Here is an 18,760-nt window from a genome sequence, read left to right as displayed (position 1 = left end):
AGAGATCGAATGTGTTTTTTACAACTTACTGCGTGGCATACAAAGTGATACAACATGCGTTGGAAGGCATACAATGATAACCAAATCAACATATCGCGATCGATCCTAAGAATTGACGATTATTATGATGGAAGAAAAAAAAATAAACACTTCTAAGTTCTAACTGTGATTAGTTAGATGGTTTATTCATTCAATCATATAGTTAGGTCAGACTTAAGTACGTGGTAATGAGACCTAAGGCATTTTCATTATAATACAAGTTGACAAAGCTGATCTGAAATGCTTAGGTATGCAAAATAATGACTAGTTTTGGTTTAGCTTAGAAAATAAGGACTACGCTAATAAGTAGACTTCACTGAAAGTAAGCGCCACCTTATATTCATATGTGCGTCTAATACACTTGGGTTACGTACTTAGTACATTGTAGTGACACAATACATGCACAGGTACATATATGTAAAGCCATACTGTATACAAGTATTTAACTCTGTATTTGCTACGGATATGCTAAGCATACAAAACCATATTCTATCAAAAATTAAAGAAGCTGATCGCGGTTGACATGCATATAATATATATATATATATATATATGATATATAGTGTAGTGTGCTCAGCGGAGGTTATATGATATATAGTGTAGTGTGCTCAGCGGAGGTTATATATATATATATATATATATATATATATGATATATAGTGTTGTGTGCTCAGCGGAGGTTACAGTGTCATGATCATCAAGCAGCCCTTCAAGATTCAAATGAATTTGCTCTGATGTATGCCATAATTATGTAGGGCGTCATTCAGACTCATTCTGGAATTTTATTTATAGATTTAATTGTTCAGGAGCCCTTAATTAGTTCTCATTTTTTGGCAAAAAAAATTAGTTCTCAATTCTTAATTAACAGCAAAAAAGTAGGATTATATAATCAAGAAGCTTACTTGAACCTTTATCCTACAAATGTTCCATATATAGATATGTTGAGATGCTAGATACATAATTTTTACACTGATCACTGCTATGATTCAAGATGAAGATGAAAAACTTCACAGTCGTAGCAACAATTGCAAAAAAAAAACCATCAGAAATACGAAGCTTGGAGAGTCAGAAAACCAAAGATAGCTACAGGTAAAAATGAAACGGGAAAGAATGATATCAGCTTGAAGATAATACAGAGTAGCACCCTATTTGCTTTGGTGACCTGGAGAAGGACATTGCTAATGGGCTAAGTTCTGGAAAATTGTTTGGGCTCAGCATGGTGACATTGTTGAGGGACAAGTCTTGTGCCATTCTGATATGCAAGGCTATGTTCTAGAAAAGGTTATCAGAAGCACCAAGGTGCATTTTGACTCTACAGTTACAGGCTTATAATGCACATGAATTTAGTGAGTGGTGACACCCCAAACTCTAGTTCTGGCTCTGCATTGGATATGTTCAAACTGGATCCTACTAATACATGATAATACACAATGATTGCAATAAACTGAACTTGAAATAATACAAAGAACATAAATAAGTTTAGGCACACATGTGAAATAATCACTTGTGGAGACCGGGGATGAAAGCTACTTATGCTGAAGTTCTTAGAGCATACTGTCTGATCTTGCAGGCAACCTTCTAAAGAAGTTGAGTGGCGCCGAAGGAAGCTTGTGGCGGAACCTGGGATGCCTCAACACGTAAATTCCTGCTAGAAGTCCCACAACTTGGAATGGAGTCACATAGAGAACAATGGCAGCAATCAGACAGAAAGTAACAAACAATGTGGTTGCTCTTGGGTCTCTCCAACTCAGAAGAGACTGAAATCTTTCCCCTTGCGTTGCCATATCACCAACAACAGTCTGAACTCTCCCTGCAATACTTCTCAGGCGATCATACCTCATTCGAACAATGTCTGATGGCCGTGAAGTTGGGAATGTGTCAAACTCTTCATCACGTTCATCAGGATGAGCAGCATCAGCCTGAGATAGCCTGGTGTCCATGTGAGGAGGGTGTCTAGGCCTCCATCTGAAGTTCCAAATACCAATTAGGAACAGGTAAAGAAAAATAGTGGGGAGAATTAGTTCCGGATAAAGAACCAATATGACGAAAAGGACATGAATCAGAATGGTAGTCAGAGGATTCTTCCAGTTGCAGATTTGATCAAGCCATTTTCCTACTGCAATTACCCCGCTTAAAACTCCCATTATTCTGAAAAAGTTGGCCTTGCTTCTTCTCATGCTCCACATATGCGAATCAACATCTAGCATATACTCCACCACCTCTTTCCTCAGTGGGGGTTCAGCCCGATTGAGCCTCATTGAGACGATCTGCATAGCTTGATGCCTCAAGCTATCTAGCTGAATTACAGACAATGGATGAATGTAGTGCATTTTCGGCAACAAAGGATGTGAATACATGTGCAACATATTAACCAATGATGAGCATGTAAACCTCACTGCCAGTTGAATTTCACCCATTTTCTTCACCCCGGAAGGATGCAGGATAAGAAGAGGATAGGAATGTGTGTAAACCCGATCAGCTTCAAGTGTAGATAGCCGAATCCTTACTTTTCCAATTCTTGAATCCTTTCCACCTTTATCACCCCCATGTATATGACCATTGTCAAAAACCCCAATTGATATGACAGTGCACGGGTCGAAAACCTCCCAGGTATACTGCTCATTCCACTTGGGGGTAAAGCTATCCACAATGGTCCTTGTACGAACCCATTTCTGCCCATATTTAGCCACACAATAAGCATCTGTGGTTCCTCGGCTATCTTTCGCCTTCATTGGCATCAGTCCTACTGCACTAATAACCCCGAGCTCCAAAATCCCAATGCTTGGTTTCCACAACTGCTTTGCTGTTGGCCTAAGGTCACTACTGTAGTGTGTCGACTCATCCAGAACATGATACCCTCCATCCAAACAAACCCTCAAATGAATCCTGCTTGCAAACTTAATCTCCTTCTTCTGTTCCCCATCTATTATTGTATGCTTCTCTAGATTAAACCACCTTGTGTTCACAGGTTTATGGTCTAACCTCCTCTGCACATTCTGTAAGGCAATGACACATTTCCCCAAGACTTCATCTTTGCCTGATCCCACTCTATCTTCCACAGTCAAAAACAAAGGCTCTTCAAATGGTTCAGCAGCAACAAACATCAAATCCTCATTCCACATTGGATTGATACTTTTACTCTGTGATATTCTAGTCCTCAATGCCTGATTCCCATAGATAACCCTCACAAAAACTTCAGGATACCTGCTCTTGTCAGTAGGCAACAAATCCTGTGCTTCAATAACATTGACCCTCACATACCAAAGCTTAGGGGAGAGATACACCTTTGATCGAATGTTATTCACACCTTCAGGCCCAACTGTTGCAGCATCTGAATGCCAAGCATCAGGAAATGCTTCATCTGCTTGAGTTCCCATCCAAACTGCCAACATCAACTCTCCCTTCACCCTAACACCTTTTCGATCATCCAGCCTATACCATTGTGGTGCCAAAGGGCTGTCAGGTGGAATGCGTTTCGGTATGTCATTCAGTTCAAATATAACCCTGCCCATGAAATCATCAACCACAAAATCCTTGTCTTTCACAACAGCTTCCAAAATTGAAGCTTGAATTCGATCTTTGGAGAACGCAAACACTTGATTCCATTCAGGATTAGACTTCTTCTCGAAATGCCTAGTGACTCCCTTGTAATTACCAAGTTTCACTTCAACATAGGGATCACAACTACCACTAACATCTTTTCCAGGTAAATCCTTTGCTTTTACCACTCTAACATAGAGGTATTGCATCTGCTCAACAAGGTCATAGGTGCATGAGAGCTTGTCACCTGTGATTGACCCCGCCCCAATGTTGGGTGAGGTCTCCTTCAGAGCAAAATCTTGAGACTGTGGAGGCTTCTGCATTTTTCTAGCTTAAGGGTGAACTAAGCTAAAGGGGAAGACAATATATGGTTCTAAGGAGATGTTATCACTACAAAAACAAACTCACCATTTCACATATCAATGATATTACAGGCCTAATGGCTGAAGCTGGAAGAAAAGGTAAAAGCTTTGTCAAGGGTTTCTAATGAAAGAACCTAATCAAAGATCTTCAACCCAAACGCAATTTATTAACTGCAAAATTTCAAAGGAAATCAAGATCAATCTGATAGCCTTATTAAAAGTACCTTATAATGGGAAGAACAAGAACAAAGAAACTGAAATTCCCTTCACATTTTTTGGGATCACAAAGAAAATGAAGACACAACTCAACTGAGAGATAAGCATGAATTTTTTTTTACAAACATTACCTTCCCACATAAATGTTCATTAACATCAATAACATGTGTTCAGAGTTTATTTTAAACTAAATAAATTTTCTGACCAACTACACTGAACATTACAAGAAACCAAAGTATACTAAAAGAAGAAACAGTGCATAAAATCTCTTCAAGTAATTACCTTCGGAAAATAGAAGAAATAGCATATTATTTACAACTCACAGATCCAGCCCAGAAAACCCATTTAAGTTTCAAGACAAGAAGTAAGCTCAGAGTTCCACTAAACTCACACATTAACTTCACCAACAACAACTACTTAAACAAAAAAGAACACATTTTTCAAACCTACTCATATCTAACTCAAAGAAAGAAACTTTCTTAAAAGCAAGCATTGTTCAACTCAACAAGTAATGCCAACTTCTCTCAGTTCACAAAAACATGAGCTTCAAAGACAGAGTTCAAACTGACCTCAGGTAGGTACTGTTAGCTAAGCTACAGTGCTATTTCTCCAGAAACTGCAGCAATGGAAAATCTCCAAGCTTATGAACTGTGTTGTGTTTGTGAGGAAAGAAGAAGGTAAAGAGTCAAGTGTGGCTGAGATCTGTGAAGAAAGGGTAAATCTTTCTATAAAAAAAAGAGTACAAGTCTACAGAGATCACTTCAACCTACACTGTACCAACTTCTATACTATTTTAATATAGTTTTTGAATTTTTCTCTGTTTTTTCTGGGGACGGGGGTTTATACACTTGGGGACTAGAACAGTAGAACCCGTGGCACACGTGCGAGGGGATTGTGGTCGGTTTTGGCTGATTCCTTCAGGGAGTGTTGGTCTTTGGAATTGTGGTTTCTTGGTCATGAAAGTAAAATCATTTGTGTTTTCTTTAATCTTCTTGGTTTTCTGAATCATGTGTTTGGCATTCTAATGAACACTTTGGGTTCAACAAAATAAACAGACAGAAATTGTTAACCTCTTCCTCATCATTCCATGATCTCCATCATTTGTAGTTTTATACACAAAAGAGCATAACTTCATTTACTTGAGAAAATTGCACATACACCCTGGAAAAATGATATAGAAAATTATAACCCCAATTGTTGCATAAGAGTTCTTTCAGCATTATTGCATCCATCCTCTATCTCCATCATAACTATATGTATGTTTCTATGTAGTCATTTTCACATATTAAAATTGCCTTAGCTAAAGAAGGGATGTAGCTCAAGCTATTTATTAATTAATCAAGCCTTGATCACAAGAACACTAATGACCATGGAAATGCATGGACACCAATCATACATGAAGTCTTAAGCCTTTGATATATGTTTGATCAAAATCGATCATCAAATGCTAAACAAGTATTTTACTTGGCCATCCATAGTTCCATAATCCATACCCATACCAGAATCTCAATGCTGATCATTTTGGGGGTGAGGGGTTAATTCCAATGGTCCAATACTCAAAGCAAAAGGTAACCTCCTGTATTAATATCATCAATATCACTCATAGTTTGTGAAGGAAAACTTGCTTCAGCCAATCAGCCCTACAGTGCTGGCTATTGCAGTTGAGAAAATAATGAGAAAGGTATGTGTTAGGACATGACTGATTCATCAATTGGTCATTCCATGTATAGGAGAACACATTCTCTAAATGATGGAACACATTTTGTGAATGCAGAACGGATATACTGTCGTATTTTGATAAAATACAATTCATGTCTGGTAAAACGCAATTTGTGAATGCCAGACGGATATCATGTCGAACCCGTAACTAAAATTTGGAACTACCAGAATGAAACAAGAAGGAAAAAGAAAAACCTTGTGGTATATCTGTTTTCCAGCTGGGTGCATGGTCTAGTGATTCAAAGATACGGAAGAAATAATTGATCGGATAAGACATGAGTTGCGAAATTGAAGTTTGAGTAGTCTTGTAGGTTTTGTTAGGTACAGAAAATTTTGGGGCAAAATAATCAAGGCTTCCATTTCTGCGTCACTCGTTCTGAACTTGATGTGACATCAACAGTTGGCATGCAGGAAAAATGTAGCAGTTGCAGGACATGATCAGACTTTTTCTTATGGAGCTGGTTGATATTCACATGACCATGCAGTAAGAATGTGTAATCAATGAAAGCAATTAGTGAGCTACCCCTTTTGGCGAACCAGAGTTCTACTCTAAACTCTGAAGTTCTACTCTCCAGAAACAGGGTCATTAAAATGCCTGTGGAGAAACAGAATAAAGGACAGTGACGCATTAACCCTAGTAAGACTTCGATTCAGTGACTTGTTTTCCAAGTATGGAAACCCTAGAACAGGGAGCAGTTCGATTAATCCACTATATTGACACACTACAAACTAATCTAACAGCTCCCGGAGTTTCCTTGTAATGGTGCTTCTATCTGTGTAAGCCTGGTATAATGTCTTTATCAATTGAGTGCTACATGTGGTGATGCTCATCAAAATGGCACATTAACTGTACTGCAATAACTAACTGCATCATGTGAGACTGTTTTGAAGTTGAAGAAGGAGACTGAACTTGAAATGGTCCATCTAACAATTGTTCAAATACAATGAAAAACTGGCTATGTACCCATGCCAGCAAAATCAAATTTCATGGTTAGACAGGAAACAGTTCAACCATTTATTCACAGTTAGAATTGAGATGCTATTACCAACAAAAGAAAAACTGAGTTGCTAACTTGCTATTAGTGAATATATGAGTCAAATTGCAACAATACCAACAATTATTTTCAGCTATTTAACTTCACAGACGTCCAACTCCCAATCATGCCAATTGCCAACGGATTATGGATTGAAAATGCTTAAAGGAATTAAATCCTAGCATTAGATAGATTAGCTAGACACAGAGTTATTATCTTTTGTAAGGTGAAATGCAGTCGGAATATGGAAGTGAAACAATTTGTCTTTCCTACCTCAGTAAAAGTTACAGTAAAGATGAACCTACAGATTAATAAAGACACACACAGCTAACTATAAAATATTTATGAATACGTAGTTGCCAGTTACATAAGCTCAACTCTCCTCCATTAATCCAGGTACCCTTACAGAGGAAAAAATAACCTTTAGAAGATTCAAATTTCATTTCATAAACTATGTTCTCTCGTCATATCAACATAAATTTCACTATAGAAAACTGAACTGATAAAGCATCTCAATCAGAATCTTTTCCACGGAAATCAGTAATGGAGAGAGAGAGAGAGAGAGAGTGAGTGAGTGAGAGTGAGTGAGAGTGAGATATGATGTAAGAGATCTTATCATTATGTCAAAATTTCTTCACACGGACTGGTGCCCCTTGCTTTCCTCCAGACTCAAGCATTGCCTCTAGAACACCAACATCTCTAGCACCTTCCAGAAATGACATGCGTGGCTCAGCTTCATAGATAGCTCCCTTCTGCAACCATGACAAGTAGACAATCAGAAAGAGCTGGGGAATCTGAGTCTCTAAGCTTGTTTTATCAACACACTTGTCCACCAAAATTTTTAACTCAAGAGACAAAGAAACATGAAAAAGTAAACATCAATCGTATACTATGATGATTAGCATCTGCACTTAGTCAGTTACCTTTAAACTGGCTTGCTTTATGTCATTAATAAAAGCTATGAATTCTTCAGTCACTCCACTAAATGGGTAGAAGGAGCTTTTCCTTTGTCCATCAGCACTGTAAAATATGACCTGTCGTAGTAGATCATAAGTAATTGAGAATGGTCAACTTATTAGAAGTTGATTTACAAGATATTTTAGTTTTGAAGGGATAAAATGTCCTCAAGAATCCAAAATATAAATTACATTCTTTCTCCAGCGCCACAGAATTAAATTAACTGGTAGGATGATTGTGGACATACCACATAGCCATGTCGTCCATCTTGGTTTCCACGCTCAACTTCTAGTGTTCCCTTCAAGCCAACAAATCGCCAAACTATCTGATGGTATAAACAATTATGATAAACTACAATTTTATGTAAATGTAGAGTGTAAATGAAATTAACTCGTAGGACATGCCTTGGGAGACCTTGAGGAGACTACCATCACAAAAATCCCTGAACATCCATTCTCCAGTTGACTGAGGCAAGGAAATAGCGTTTAGAAATTTTGTTCTCAAAAAATAAAATTATTAGGAGCAGAGAACAGATTCTAAAGGCTAAGAATAAGCAGTGGTAACTTACAAGAGAGAGGATATGTTATCTGGGGGAGGTAAAGTTTTGTCAACATGAGAAGTTGTAGCCGACACTGAGACTATCTCAGATCCAGCAAGCTGTTCAAATAAACAGGAGAAAATGAGATTTATGTCCTGAATGAAACGTTACAAAGATGACAAGTAAATTGGTGAAGATCAAATGGTATCATGAGAGATTAAATGTGACAGACAGACTACACCATACCCAACAAGCTGTTCAAATTAACGGGAAAGAACTGAATTCATATATTGTAAAAAGAAGACTCACATAACTTCATGCAGAAATGTTCTTCAATAGATGCATACTTGCACATACAGGAAAAACACTGTGCACTCGATTTATAAGACTACTGCTATTAGTTTTCAGATATGCAACAAATAAGAGGAGAACAGCGGCAGAAAGACTGGTAGTAATAGAGAAGTATAAATACAACTCAAATGAGATTCAGAAGAGTAAGCTTTCTACTTCCTAGTCTGATATTAGTATCAGAATAGAAGCAAGCCGTCACTAATCAGTAGGAACATAAAAATCTTACCATCCTCAGTCCTGCCATGAAATGTACTCCCATGTCCAGAATGAAACCACCCTGCCATAAAGAGATGATAAAATTGCTGAGAAGAAAAACAAAAGAGGTAGTACGGGAATACATGTATTTGCTTTATCAAACAAGGCATCTCAGAAATCTTGTATTCACATAAATAGTAAATTCTTTACACACTGGCTCTCAGGAATAAAATGAGGCATTTAACATATGTTATCACAAGCATGAAAAAGAAATTAACTATATCTTAACTACTTGTTGCTTACTAATTGCATAAATTGAGCAGTAGGTGTATCTCATTAGTCACAAGTCTTTGACTAGGAGTGGAATGAACTGAACACTACATTTCACCAAGGTCAATTTTGGTAGTGGTTTCTTATGAACAAGGGAGAACTTCATAGTTATCAGCTATGTAGTTGTGCTTACATTGAAGTCTCGCCTCCAAGAGCTTGAGAAGTAAGGGTTTGAACTGTTCATTGATCCTTCGACAATAACTTGGATGCTCATCACATCTCCAATTTCAGTCATTAATGTTTTTCCCTATGGGAACGATGTTGAGAGTCATGTTGTCAAAAGTTATACATATTAATTTATTAAGCCATATTAATAACGGAGAAAGAGTACCTCAACAAAAGCAGGTTCAAATCGATAATTTTCTGCTACAGACCAAATTGGTTTACTGGGGGTATTAGCAACAATTGAATTATAACTTGACAGTGCAGTATCCAATTCACTTGTAGCTGCATACCAGAATAAGTCACTTAGATTAAACAGAATAACATGGAAAACTAATATCATAAACAAATAACCAACAGTTTTCAAATTCAGATGTCATAAAATAAATCGAAAGACAATTACAACACAGAAGTAAACCGCATCCTACTTACTAGCTGCTGCTGATTTCTCTTCAAGTCCATCAAATTGGCCAAGCAATAGAGGATAGGTACAGCAATGACAAACAGAAAAAAAAAATTTAGTCCATTGTAGAAACAGATAAATGATGTATTATAGCACTGTATGCTTTCTGTCAAATGAAAAAAAGCAACAGCCAGTGCGGTTGACTGTAGGTAAAGATGGCTTTACAAAATCCTTGACAAAAGTTTTGTCTCATATATGAATTGGATCCTTCTGACAATCCAACTATATAATTGTTCAGAAGCTAGAACTAACCTTGAAGGACATTCTTCCCTGCCTTGAGAAGCTTCAGTGAGAAGTCAACCTGCATGAGTTGGTTCATATTAAACACTTGATCTCATTTCCAAAAGGGTATATCTCACGAACTTGATTGCATCCTCATATCTATATGGTCAGTTCATTATGTGCTCCATGTTTTTTGTTTCATCATAAACACAATTTGGATGATAATAAGAACAAGCGATAATTTTAAAGTTTGAACCACAAACCGCATCAAAATAAGTTCCACAATCTACTTAATTAGGTATAACCAAACAATTAACATCAACGAGACCATAACTTCACAGGCATTAGAGTATTCCTGTAATCCACTCATCCAAATAAGATCCTCTTACACGAAAATCACTAAAAAGCCTAGAAATTTCTACGACCAAGCTTTTGATTCTATGATTTAAATGAATAAAGAAGCAAGCTTCGGCTATAACTATACCTGAGCTTGGCCAGCTAAAACCACAGCAACACCAAGGATTGAACTATCTGCAATAATTTCCTCAAGTCCCTGATCACCCCATTTGCATTCAACTCCTGGGAAATGTTTCTTAGCAATCTCAACTGCACCTCTAGCAGATTCCTACACCAAAAAAGAGATGAAATCAATGACTAAACGATCCGAATCCAATTAAAATATACAAGTTATTTGAAGTACCTCTGAACGGCTCCAAATGGCTTTAAGATTGACAAGGTTAGAGATCTCAGCCAGCCTTGGAATGTATTGGGACTTGACAAACGTACCAGCTCCACAAATGGCAATCTGGGGTGCTTCTGCCATTTTTGTCAAAACCCAATTTGCAGTTCTTGGTTTTGTCACTTTGTGCAGATGTGGCAACTGGGTATTGAATCTTGCTGTTTCAGTTTTCAGTTATATACACAGTTACAATCTGGGATTTGGAGTGAGGATGGTGACTCATAGTCTGTGGGTATCTTATTTAACTCCAAAGTTGATGGCTTTCCTTTTTAATGTACACGTTTTTGGTCTTTACAAAACGAAAATTGAGAGCCATCTTCCTCTGGTTCAAACAATTTTGTTTCCTCACTTTCATGTCCAAATATAGAAGTTAGAACTGTTTGGGCATGGTTGACAATCATTGGTTTATAAATGTTACATACCATTGCGGCATTGCCAATTTTACTCACTAGAAGTTTGTAAAAGCAACAGACTAATATAGCAATGATGATTAATTATGACTTATGAGAAACCTTGAGGATTTAAATGGGGCTGCGTTGGCAAAAAAGACCAATGAGAGCATTGATTGCAACCCTCAACCTTTAGAGTTTTCGGAATTAGATTCAAAGAACATTGACTGAATAAATTACAGTGGCACTTCTATTTCGTGTAATTAGATAAAAATGAGTTGCATGTTCAGTATAATAGTATCCAACAAATTCCTAGCAGAACAGCCGAAAGACAAAGAGGGGACTATGCAAGTTGATAAAGTTATCTTCAGCAGGTTCTAAAGATTGTAGATATATACATTCTCTTGGTTCCTCACTCACTCCGCTGTTTGCAGCAAACTCCATTGCCATCTCTGAGTCCACCTGCAAGATTTAAGCAAATATTACTTAACGCATTTCATTTTGATGCCGGGACTTCTACTTACAGATTCTACAGTCTACCACTATAGTGATATGTCTGGTTTTAAAATTTTCTTGCACTTTCCCACCCTTGCCTGTTCGGAACATCATTTACAAGTTACTACCATGATTGTAGCATTAGATTTCTCGGTGAATTCCAGAGCCAAAGAGATCAGTATGTGCCTTTGGCATATAATTCACTTCAGGACATAAATGCCTATTATATTGTGAAGTAACTTATGAACATTTTATTGGATGATTGCGCTCACTAATCACTGCAACTCAGAATACATGCTTATATGCATACTAATACCCCCACCCCCTGAAACTAATAATATAAAGCCAGGGAAAAGAGTACGCTCAAAGACCAATGACAAGTCAAGCATCATCTCACCTGTTCAACATGTTGTACAAGCTTCTCCTTGATCATTTCTTTTGTGATCATCCCGGTAGACAGTTTTTTAAGTACTTCTGCTTCCTTGTCATCATAACGTCTCTTCTTTGATGCTTGTATATGTTGCATTTGCTTCAGTACACCACACACAGCACCAGCAACATTTTCAGCATACCTGCAATTGGTTACTTATTTTCAGTTTGTGCAGCAAGGGAGGGTTAAAATTATCATTCAGGAAAAATCAAGCATGTAGACCAAAATGAGTAAACAATTTTACTTGCTTAAATTCCGTTTTCTTTCCTTTTGCTCACGAGCTTGAATGTTCTTCACTATCTTGGCTTTCAGCTGAATGCAACAGTGTTGAATGGCAGACTGGAGATAAATTGTGAATTAGATAGCTACGTTTACACATGAAGATACAAATCATAAAATGAAAATCATATACCTTGACGGCAGAAGCTACTTCGGTTATATCATCTCCAATATACTCCTTCCCAGTTCCTTTAAAGGGAATCTTTGTGCTTACAATGCTCACAAAAACACCAACTTTATCCTGAGTCTGATTGATCTTGTAACTACTCCAACTGAGTGAACATATACAGTATGATTGTTAGAATATTGCAAGTTTGACTCCATAGCAGATGAATAGTACTCCGAGCGAAAATAGAATTCACAGCTCACATAAGTAAATCAGGAAATTCTTTGTATCTTACTTGATTCTCTTAAGGGCGGTCCTTGTGACAACATCAGCACCTTGCTCAAAAAGGAGGGGAATCCGGTTTGCAAATCGGAAAATATTCAAACCCTACAATAGAAACCAGAAATATCAATGTTATCAAACCTTACTTGGCAAAAATTAGCTAGTCCGGTAAACTTACAATGAAAAAATAAAAAGAAGAATAAGAACAAAACTCCATTTCTTGGTTTGTTAATCCTTATTGTATTTAAACTCCACTGGCTTTGTACATACTCATCTATTCGTCCAATAATTGCTGGTCTAGTTTATGTGATAATGACAACAAGGAGCACTATACTTTCTCTTTTAACTTTTGGTTTTTCACTATGCCCACGTTTCCCCACTCCCTCCCTCCTCGTTATGTGTGTACCCAACGACATGAACAAGCTCATTTAGAAAAGAAAATAATTGTATTAAGGGTGCATATCCCTAAATACCTTCTTTACTAGCTAACAACTTCAGACCTATCTACCACCGCATGTTGATATTAACAGAGAAGCACCTACTTGTTTGACATCTTTTCCACCAACGCTGACCCCAGCTTCCACAATGAATGGGTGACCTTCAAAAATTTGAGCACTGTATAGTACATGCAGATGATGTAGAATAAGAACTGGCATCAGCTAGATAATCAGTCAAAATCCTATGCAAGAACTTTCAGAAAACCATAAGACAAAAAACAAAATTGAAACAAAAATTACAAGAACCAGAGAAATGAGAATAAAGACAACCTTCCAGAATAAGTAGCAACCAGCTCCGGATGCAGCTCTTTTATAATTCCTAGGCGGAGATTGTATTCCCCTGCAGGACTCAGGCACTGGAAAGAATTACTAAGTAATAGGCCAAACAACACTTAAACTATATTGGAAAAGGAGGCCGAAAAACACTACTACGCTAACATAGGAATTACATGCTCACAGGAAAAATTAATGAAAAGATTCAAAGGATTCTTACATCACCACTAGGATCATTGAATTTGGCTTGACGAAATAACTGATGGATCCGTACAATTTGCTGAGAAGTTAGAGACTTCACAGGCATCTTTAAACTGAACTCTGGACCCAATTCCCCTAAAAAAGAAACAACATAAACTTAAGCATCTGAGGAGCTGGAACACATGAATGACTCCGTAATCAGTATGCGAAAAAAATGAATCAATTCCCAACCCTTTAACAGCACACAAACGCTCTTAACAAAAAAAAAATTCATCCATTTATCAGAATACAAACGCCACTCGGAATCTCCATATGATATAAACCTCCCCTTTAATTGACACAATCATGCAGACAGATTTGATTTAAGCACTGTCCTCAATTATCTACCAGGATAACCTTTGTAAAGTATAAAGTTGTACTTTAAGTCGCATAAGCAATTGTAAAAAACAATGCCATAAGACTTACCAATTAATCGTTGAGCATAGGATTTTCCTATATTAACAAATTCATGCTGAAGAAACTGTATAAGGTTCTGCTTTGAAGTTTCTTCAATTAGGCGTTTGATTAGCAATAAGTCAACAGATGAGGGATGGTGCTTTGTCTCAAGTGGAACAGGAGGCATTACATCAGTTCTCCGTGCAAACCTTATGGTCACATTTTTACTGCACAAAAAGTAAAATCGTGGTTTAGATTTGTTTAGGAAAATAATTATATATATATACAGAGAGAGAGAGAGAGACAGAGAGAGAGAGAGAGAGAGAGAGAGATTCATACTCAGGAACATCTGATACAAATTTGAAAATGAACTCAGCGTAAGGAGTGATAACAGCCATTTGTCGCATGTAATGCAATATCTTGGACTGCACATGCCAAGAATGGAATCTTTAGCTAATGAAACAGGATAGGCCCGGTTAACTTTATTGAACAAGTTTTACCAGAAATGCAATAGAGAAGCTATAAGGGATCAACATGAAATGAGTGTCTGATGAAGTACATACACGGTAAGTTGTCCAATTTCCCTCAATAACAACTTGGATTTCAGCACCATGCCACCTATCCTTGTTATCCCGCTTCTCATGTATATGAACATGAGGAATGTTCCTGAAAGTTGAATGATACACCATATGACACTAAACAAAAACTTAAACTATTATATTTTCTGATGCAAATACGTAGTACAGCATATATGGACCTATGTGATACATATTTAAGTCATACCTATGAATATCAATATCCAGCCTGCAGAAAGAACTATAACTTTGGCCCTTCATTGATGAAGATATGTCTATTGGAAGCCCTGTACTCATCTTGGACCAAATTAAGGCCTGCATAGGAGAACATATGTCGTCAATTTTGGTTCAACACCTACAGGATCAAGTAATGCAAGCACAATGACCAGATTATACAATGGCGGGTGTGTGTGTGTGTGTGTACGTGTAATAACTATAATAGTTATAACAGGAAGATGTTTCTTGAATAAAATTTCACAATGCGTACCATCTTTGCACCTAGACCGAACTTTCCGCGTGTCTGCTTCAACCCATATTTTGTCCCAGACAGTACTGTATGATATCATAGATACACGGATATATTAAATGATGTCCAACATAACTCATACTGTCATCTATGATTACTAATAATATGAAATCATCTGTGCAAAACATTTTTCGCTGCTTAAAATAAAGCCACTAGGTCAAAGTAAGTCCACAACCTCGTCCAAACATGTTTGGAATGTCATCATGAGGCATTCCTCTTCCATTATCCTGTATTTAGAACCAATGTCAGTCATTAAGCAGAGTTGCAAAGAATCAGATCAGTATAAACCATGAAAATAAGGTGCAATTGTATGCTTAGAGGTTATACCCTGCAAGTAACCCTGTAGAATGCAGCCCCACCTCGACCCTTCATGGCCTTTGGAGCTGCAGGCTCTTTGATTTTCTTTCCAAGGGAAGCGTTCTTTTCTTGTAATTCTTGGGCTTGAGCTTCCTTTGCCAAACGTTTCTGTACACAATAAAATGAACAACAAGTTTTATGAGTGCTAAATAACTATAAAGAGAATACGAAAAGAACCAGTAGAGATAACAATGAAAGCTATGAATTCATCCTTTTGTCTTGGTTTTCATATTAGAAGAAGTTCATCTACATGTAAAGCACCTAGACTGCCAGTTAAGGTTCACACATATTGAAGCCCCATAACAAGGTGTTCAACCAAACAGAAAATCTGGAAGTATTGTAATTGAAACTCAAAACATCCAAATCAAGCAGTGTAAATTTCTGAGAAGGGAAGAATTATCAAGGTTCTTGATTTCTTTGCCTGATCTATCCTCCGTATCATACTTTCAATTACAAAAGACAAATGTCAAAGCATAAGTATGCAGACCTCTCGAGCCTTAGCCGTCTCATGATCATCATACAGTTCCTCATCAACACGATCTCGATCAACAAGACCAATCATAGAATTGAACTTGCTTTTCTCAATATCTTCACTGTACAAAAACCAATTTCAACTAAGAACACATCACATATACATTTACCCCCACATTAAATACTTTACCATTTCCAACAATTTGCAAACATTGCAACACAAGTAACACTCACATTGTGATTTCTATCAGTGGAAGCTTCGATATCGACTCTGTGGAATCAAGTGAGTTCTCCACAAGCTCTCTCACAGTAGTATACAGACATTTCCCTGGCTAAAACATCCAAAGTCAGACACTCCAAATTTCAAACCTCCATCCTTTACATTTCACATAAAGCTTCAAACTTGATGTTAAAAATAAAATAAAAAACAAAGAAAGCATACATTATCAAACCCAGCAATGTTCTTGTTCTCAGCGAAAAACTCAGCTGGAGATTCTGCAGTAACAAATTGAAGACAAAAAAAAAACAATCTGAATATGAAACCCAATACAAAAAGGCACAATCTTTATATGGAGAAAAGCATAGAGACTAACTCTGCTCAAGAACACTATCTTTGGACTTCTTTGCCGGAGCCTTTGATTTGGGTTTTTTACTGCCCTCCATCCCCAAATTCCAACTGGGTACTTTCCCAATTTCACTTTAAATCCAGAAAGCCCCAAACTTTGGAGCTCAAGAATCAGAAATTGAAGAAGTAGATGAGAGAAAGAAGTTAGGGTTCTGTTCAGGGGTTCAAGGTGGGATAATAACCGTTGTGATGTGAATATGATGAAATGTACGGTTGGGATTGAGGGAGGAGTAAGATGATTGGTGTATGTGCACTGTACCTGATCAGCACCTTGGTTTATTCCATTTATTTCCCGCCAAATCTTCTTCTTTTTAAAGCTAATACATGCAATTGTTGATTACTCTGTTTTATGAGATAATCAATCTACATGTCACGTCTGCCACAATACACACATGTGATATTTAGATGTCGTCGTAATTAGTTTTAGAAGATAAAGCCATGTTATTTTGTATTACGCTGCTTGTTACATCACTTGCATGAACTATTTTGAGTTTGTAAAGAGTTGTGATACTTATATAATGGTTGTTCCTCCGTCATCTATATTCTACGTGCCTTAATTTACTTCCAGAAACCAGGAAAGAGTTGTATATATTAATTCTTCTTGGGTCGAAGGGCGGCAGTAATGAAAGTAGTATCATTAATATGTTTTACCGATCAAAAGTAGACTTATAAGTTATAGCTCTAACTAGATCATCCAAGAACAGATCGACAAACGCCCCTGGCCTAACTCAATAAGAAATTTGATTGTTACTGACTTAAATGCATATCGATCTCTTGGAATGCTCCAGCCAATATGCAATCAATTTAGAGTAAAATTATTGTTACTCTGCCCGCTTGATCGAAGACTAAAAACCAAGTGGCGGGCTGGCGCTTGCTCAGTCTTTAAGCTAAGTCATAGTGAAAGAAACTAATTCTATTGAGGACAGTATATGTTGTTAACAGCAATTGTCTTAGTCCACAAAGTGTAGTCTGTGACCACGTACTCTCGTACCAATTAAAGACTGATCGAGTTATAGACTTCTGAGACAGATGAAGATATAGAGAATAATCTAAGATTTTAGCAATTACGTAATGTTTGTGGAAAGCCTACGCCGCAGCCAGTGGCGGATTCATGTACAGCCAAGCTTAGGCACTTGCCTAGACTGAGAATTTATTGCTTATCTGGAAAGTGGAGGTTTCCTAGAATAAGGCTGTTTGGGTCTAAAATAATACTCCGGTATTAGCTAGACTCTTTAGGCTCGTGGACCGGTTATTTGGGGAAAATCTATCATAGAGCAAAATTACCTGCCGTATTGAAATTGATTTAGGGGACTAATGCTGTATAGAATTTGAGTTGAATAAGGAATGTGAATCCAAATCAACTAGGAGGTTCTCAAAACTTGATCCGCAAAAAAGAACAATTTGTGTTCTCTATATAAAGGGGTCGAATGTGCGGAGTAAGACACACAACGTCAAACAAACTATCGCGCAACCGCATAGTCAAATCTCCACACGGAGTAAAAGTCCGATTAGCTTCGGCAACTAAGTCTCCCATCAGAGCGGAGCTACCCAGATGTACGCCTTGCGCTGCATGTAGCAACAAGTTCGATTAACCTCGGCAACCAAAGTCAAGTTCATCGAGTCGCTAGCATAGCTTCTAGCAAATACAAAAGTCTGCATTAGTCAGCAATTTCCTATAGCGAGAGAGTCCCGCTATCAACGACACATTATAAGCTCTGCTTTTCCCCAAGCGGTCTAAAGTAAGATCGGCAATCTACTTGAGGTGAAGTGAAAGGTACCTAGCAACTCCGGTTGTGTATAGGTCATTCGAACTTCAGCGGTTTATCAGCAACTGCGGAGCAATCGTTTGAGAAGAAGACGAGTACGTGAGCGCAATCATCGTCAACAAAGCAAGAGTTGTACCTAACTCAAGGGTACTGGCACGCCAAGCAACAACAGAGAACGAATGTTAGA

The 18,760-nt window shown here is 37.5% G+C and overlaps 3 protein-coding genes across 3 annotated transcripts; all 3 read right to left on the bottom strand.

The window, feature by feature from the left end:
* Nucleotides 1–1,462: 1,462 nt before the first annotated feature.
* On the bottom strand, nucleotides 1,463–4,099 carry LOC126789421 (FT-interacting protein 3-like). Its single transcript, XM_050515571.1, has one exon. It carries the CDS (start codon nucleotides 3,899–3,901, stop codon nucleotides 1,583–1,585), a length of 2,319 nt encoding a protein of 772 aa, XP_050371528.1. The 5' UTR covers nucleotides 3,902–4,099; the 3' UTR covers nucleotides 1,463–1,582.
* Nucleotides 4,100–7,260: 3,161 nt separating this feature from the next.
* LOC126789455 (uncharacterized protein YMR315W) lies at nucleotides 7,261–10,980 on the bottom strand. The gene is made up of 12 exons (XM_050515610.1): nucleotides 10,828–10,980; nucleotides 10,612–10,752; nucleotides 10,158–10,206; nucleotides 9,875–9,892; nucleotides 9,612–9,727; nucleotides 9,414–9,527; nucleotides 8,982–9,032; nucleotides 8,435–8,523; nucleotides 8,271–8,331; nucleotides 8,114–8,191; nucleotides 7,833–7,943; nucleotides 7,261–7,661 (listed from the first exon to the last, which is right to left on the bottom strand). Exons 1-12 carry the CDS (start codon nucleotides 10,948–10,950, stop codon nucleotides 7,533–7,535), a joined length of 1,080 nt encoding a protein of 359 aa, XP_050371567.1. The 5' UTR covers nucleotides 10,951–10,980; the 3' UTR covers nucleotides 7,261–7,532.
* A 433-nt stretch (nucleotides 10,981–11,413) lies between these two features.
* LOC126789424 (DNA topoisomerase 6 subunit B) lies at nucleotides 11,414–16,928 on the bottom strand. Its single transcript, XM_050515574.1, has 18 exons — nucleotides 16,776–16,928; nucleotides 16,625–16,677; nucleotides 16,417–16,514; nucleotides 16,199–16,304; nucleotides 15,682–15,819; nucleotides 15,530–15,581; nucleotides 15,316–15,380; nucleotides 15,037–15,143; nucleotides 14,817–14,919; nucleotides 14,593–14,678; nucleotides 14,284–14,480; nucleotides 13,838–13,953; nucleotides 13,615–13,700; nucleotides 13,390–13,462; nucleotides 12,861–12,952; nucleotides 12,593–12,731; nucleotides 12,148–12,519; nucleotides 11,414–11,717 (listed from the first exon to the last, which is right to left on the bottom strand). Exons 1-17 carry the CDS (start codon nucleotides 16,843–16,845, stop codon nucleotides 12,421–12,423), a joined length of 1,680 nt encoding a protein of 559 aa, XP_050371531.1. The 5' UTR covers nucleotides 16,846–16,928; the 3' UTR covers nucleotides 11,414–11,717; nucleotides 12,148–12,420.
* Nucleotides 16,929–18,760: the final 1,832 nt, after the last annotated feature.

Source organism: Argentina anserina, chromosome 3 (genome assembly GCF_933775445.1).
Source record: "Argentina anserina chromosome 3, drPotAnse1.1, whole genome shotgun sequence".
NCBI lineage: Eukaryota > Viridiplantae > Streptophyta > Magnoliopsida > Rosales > Rosaceae > Argentina > Argentina anserina.
This window is presented reverse-complemented; position numbering and strand designations above follow the sequence as displayed.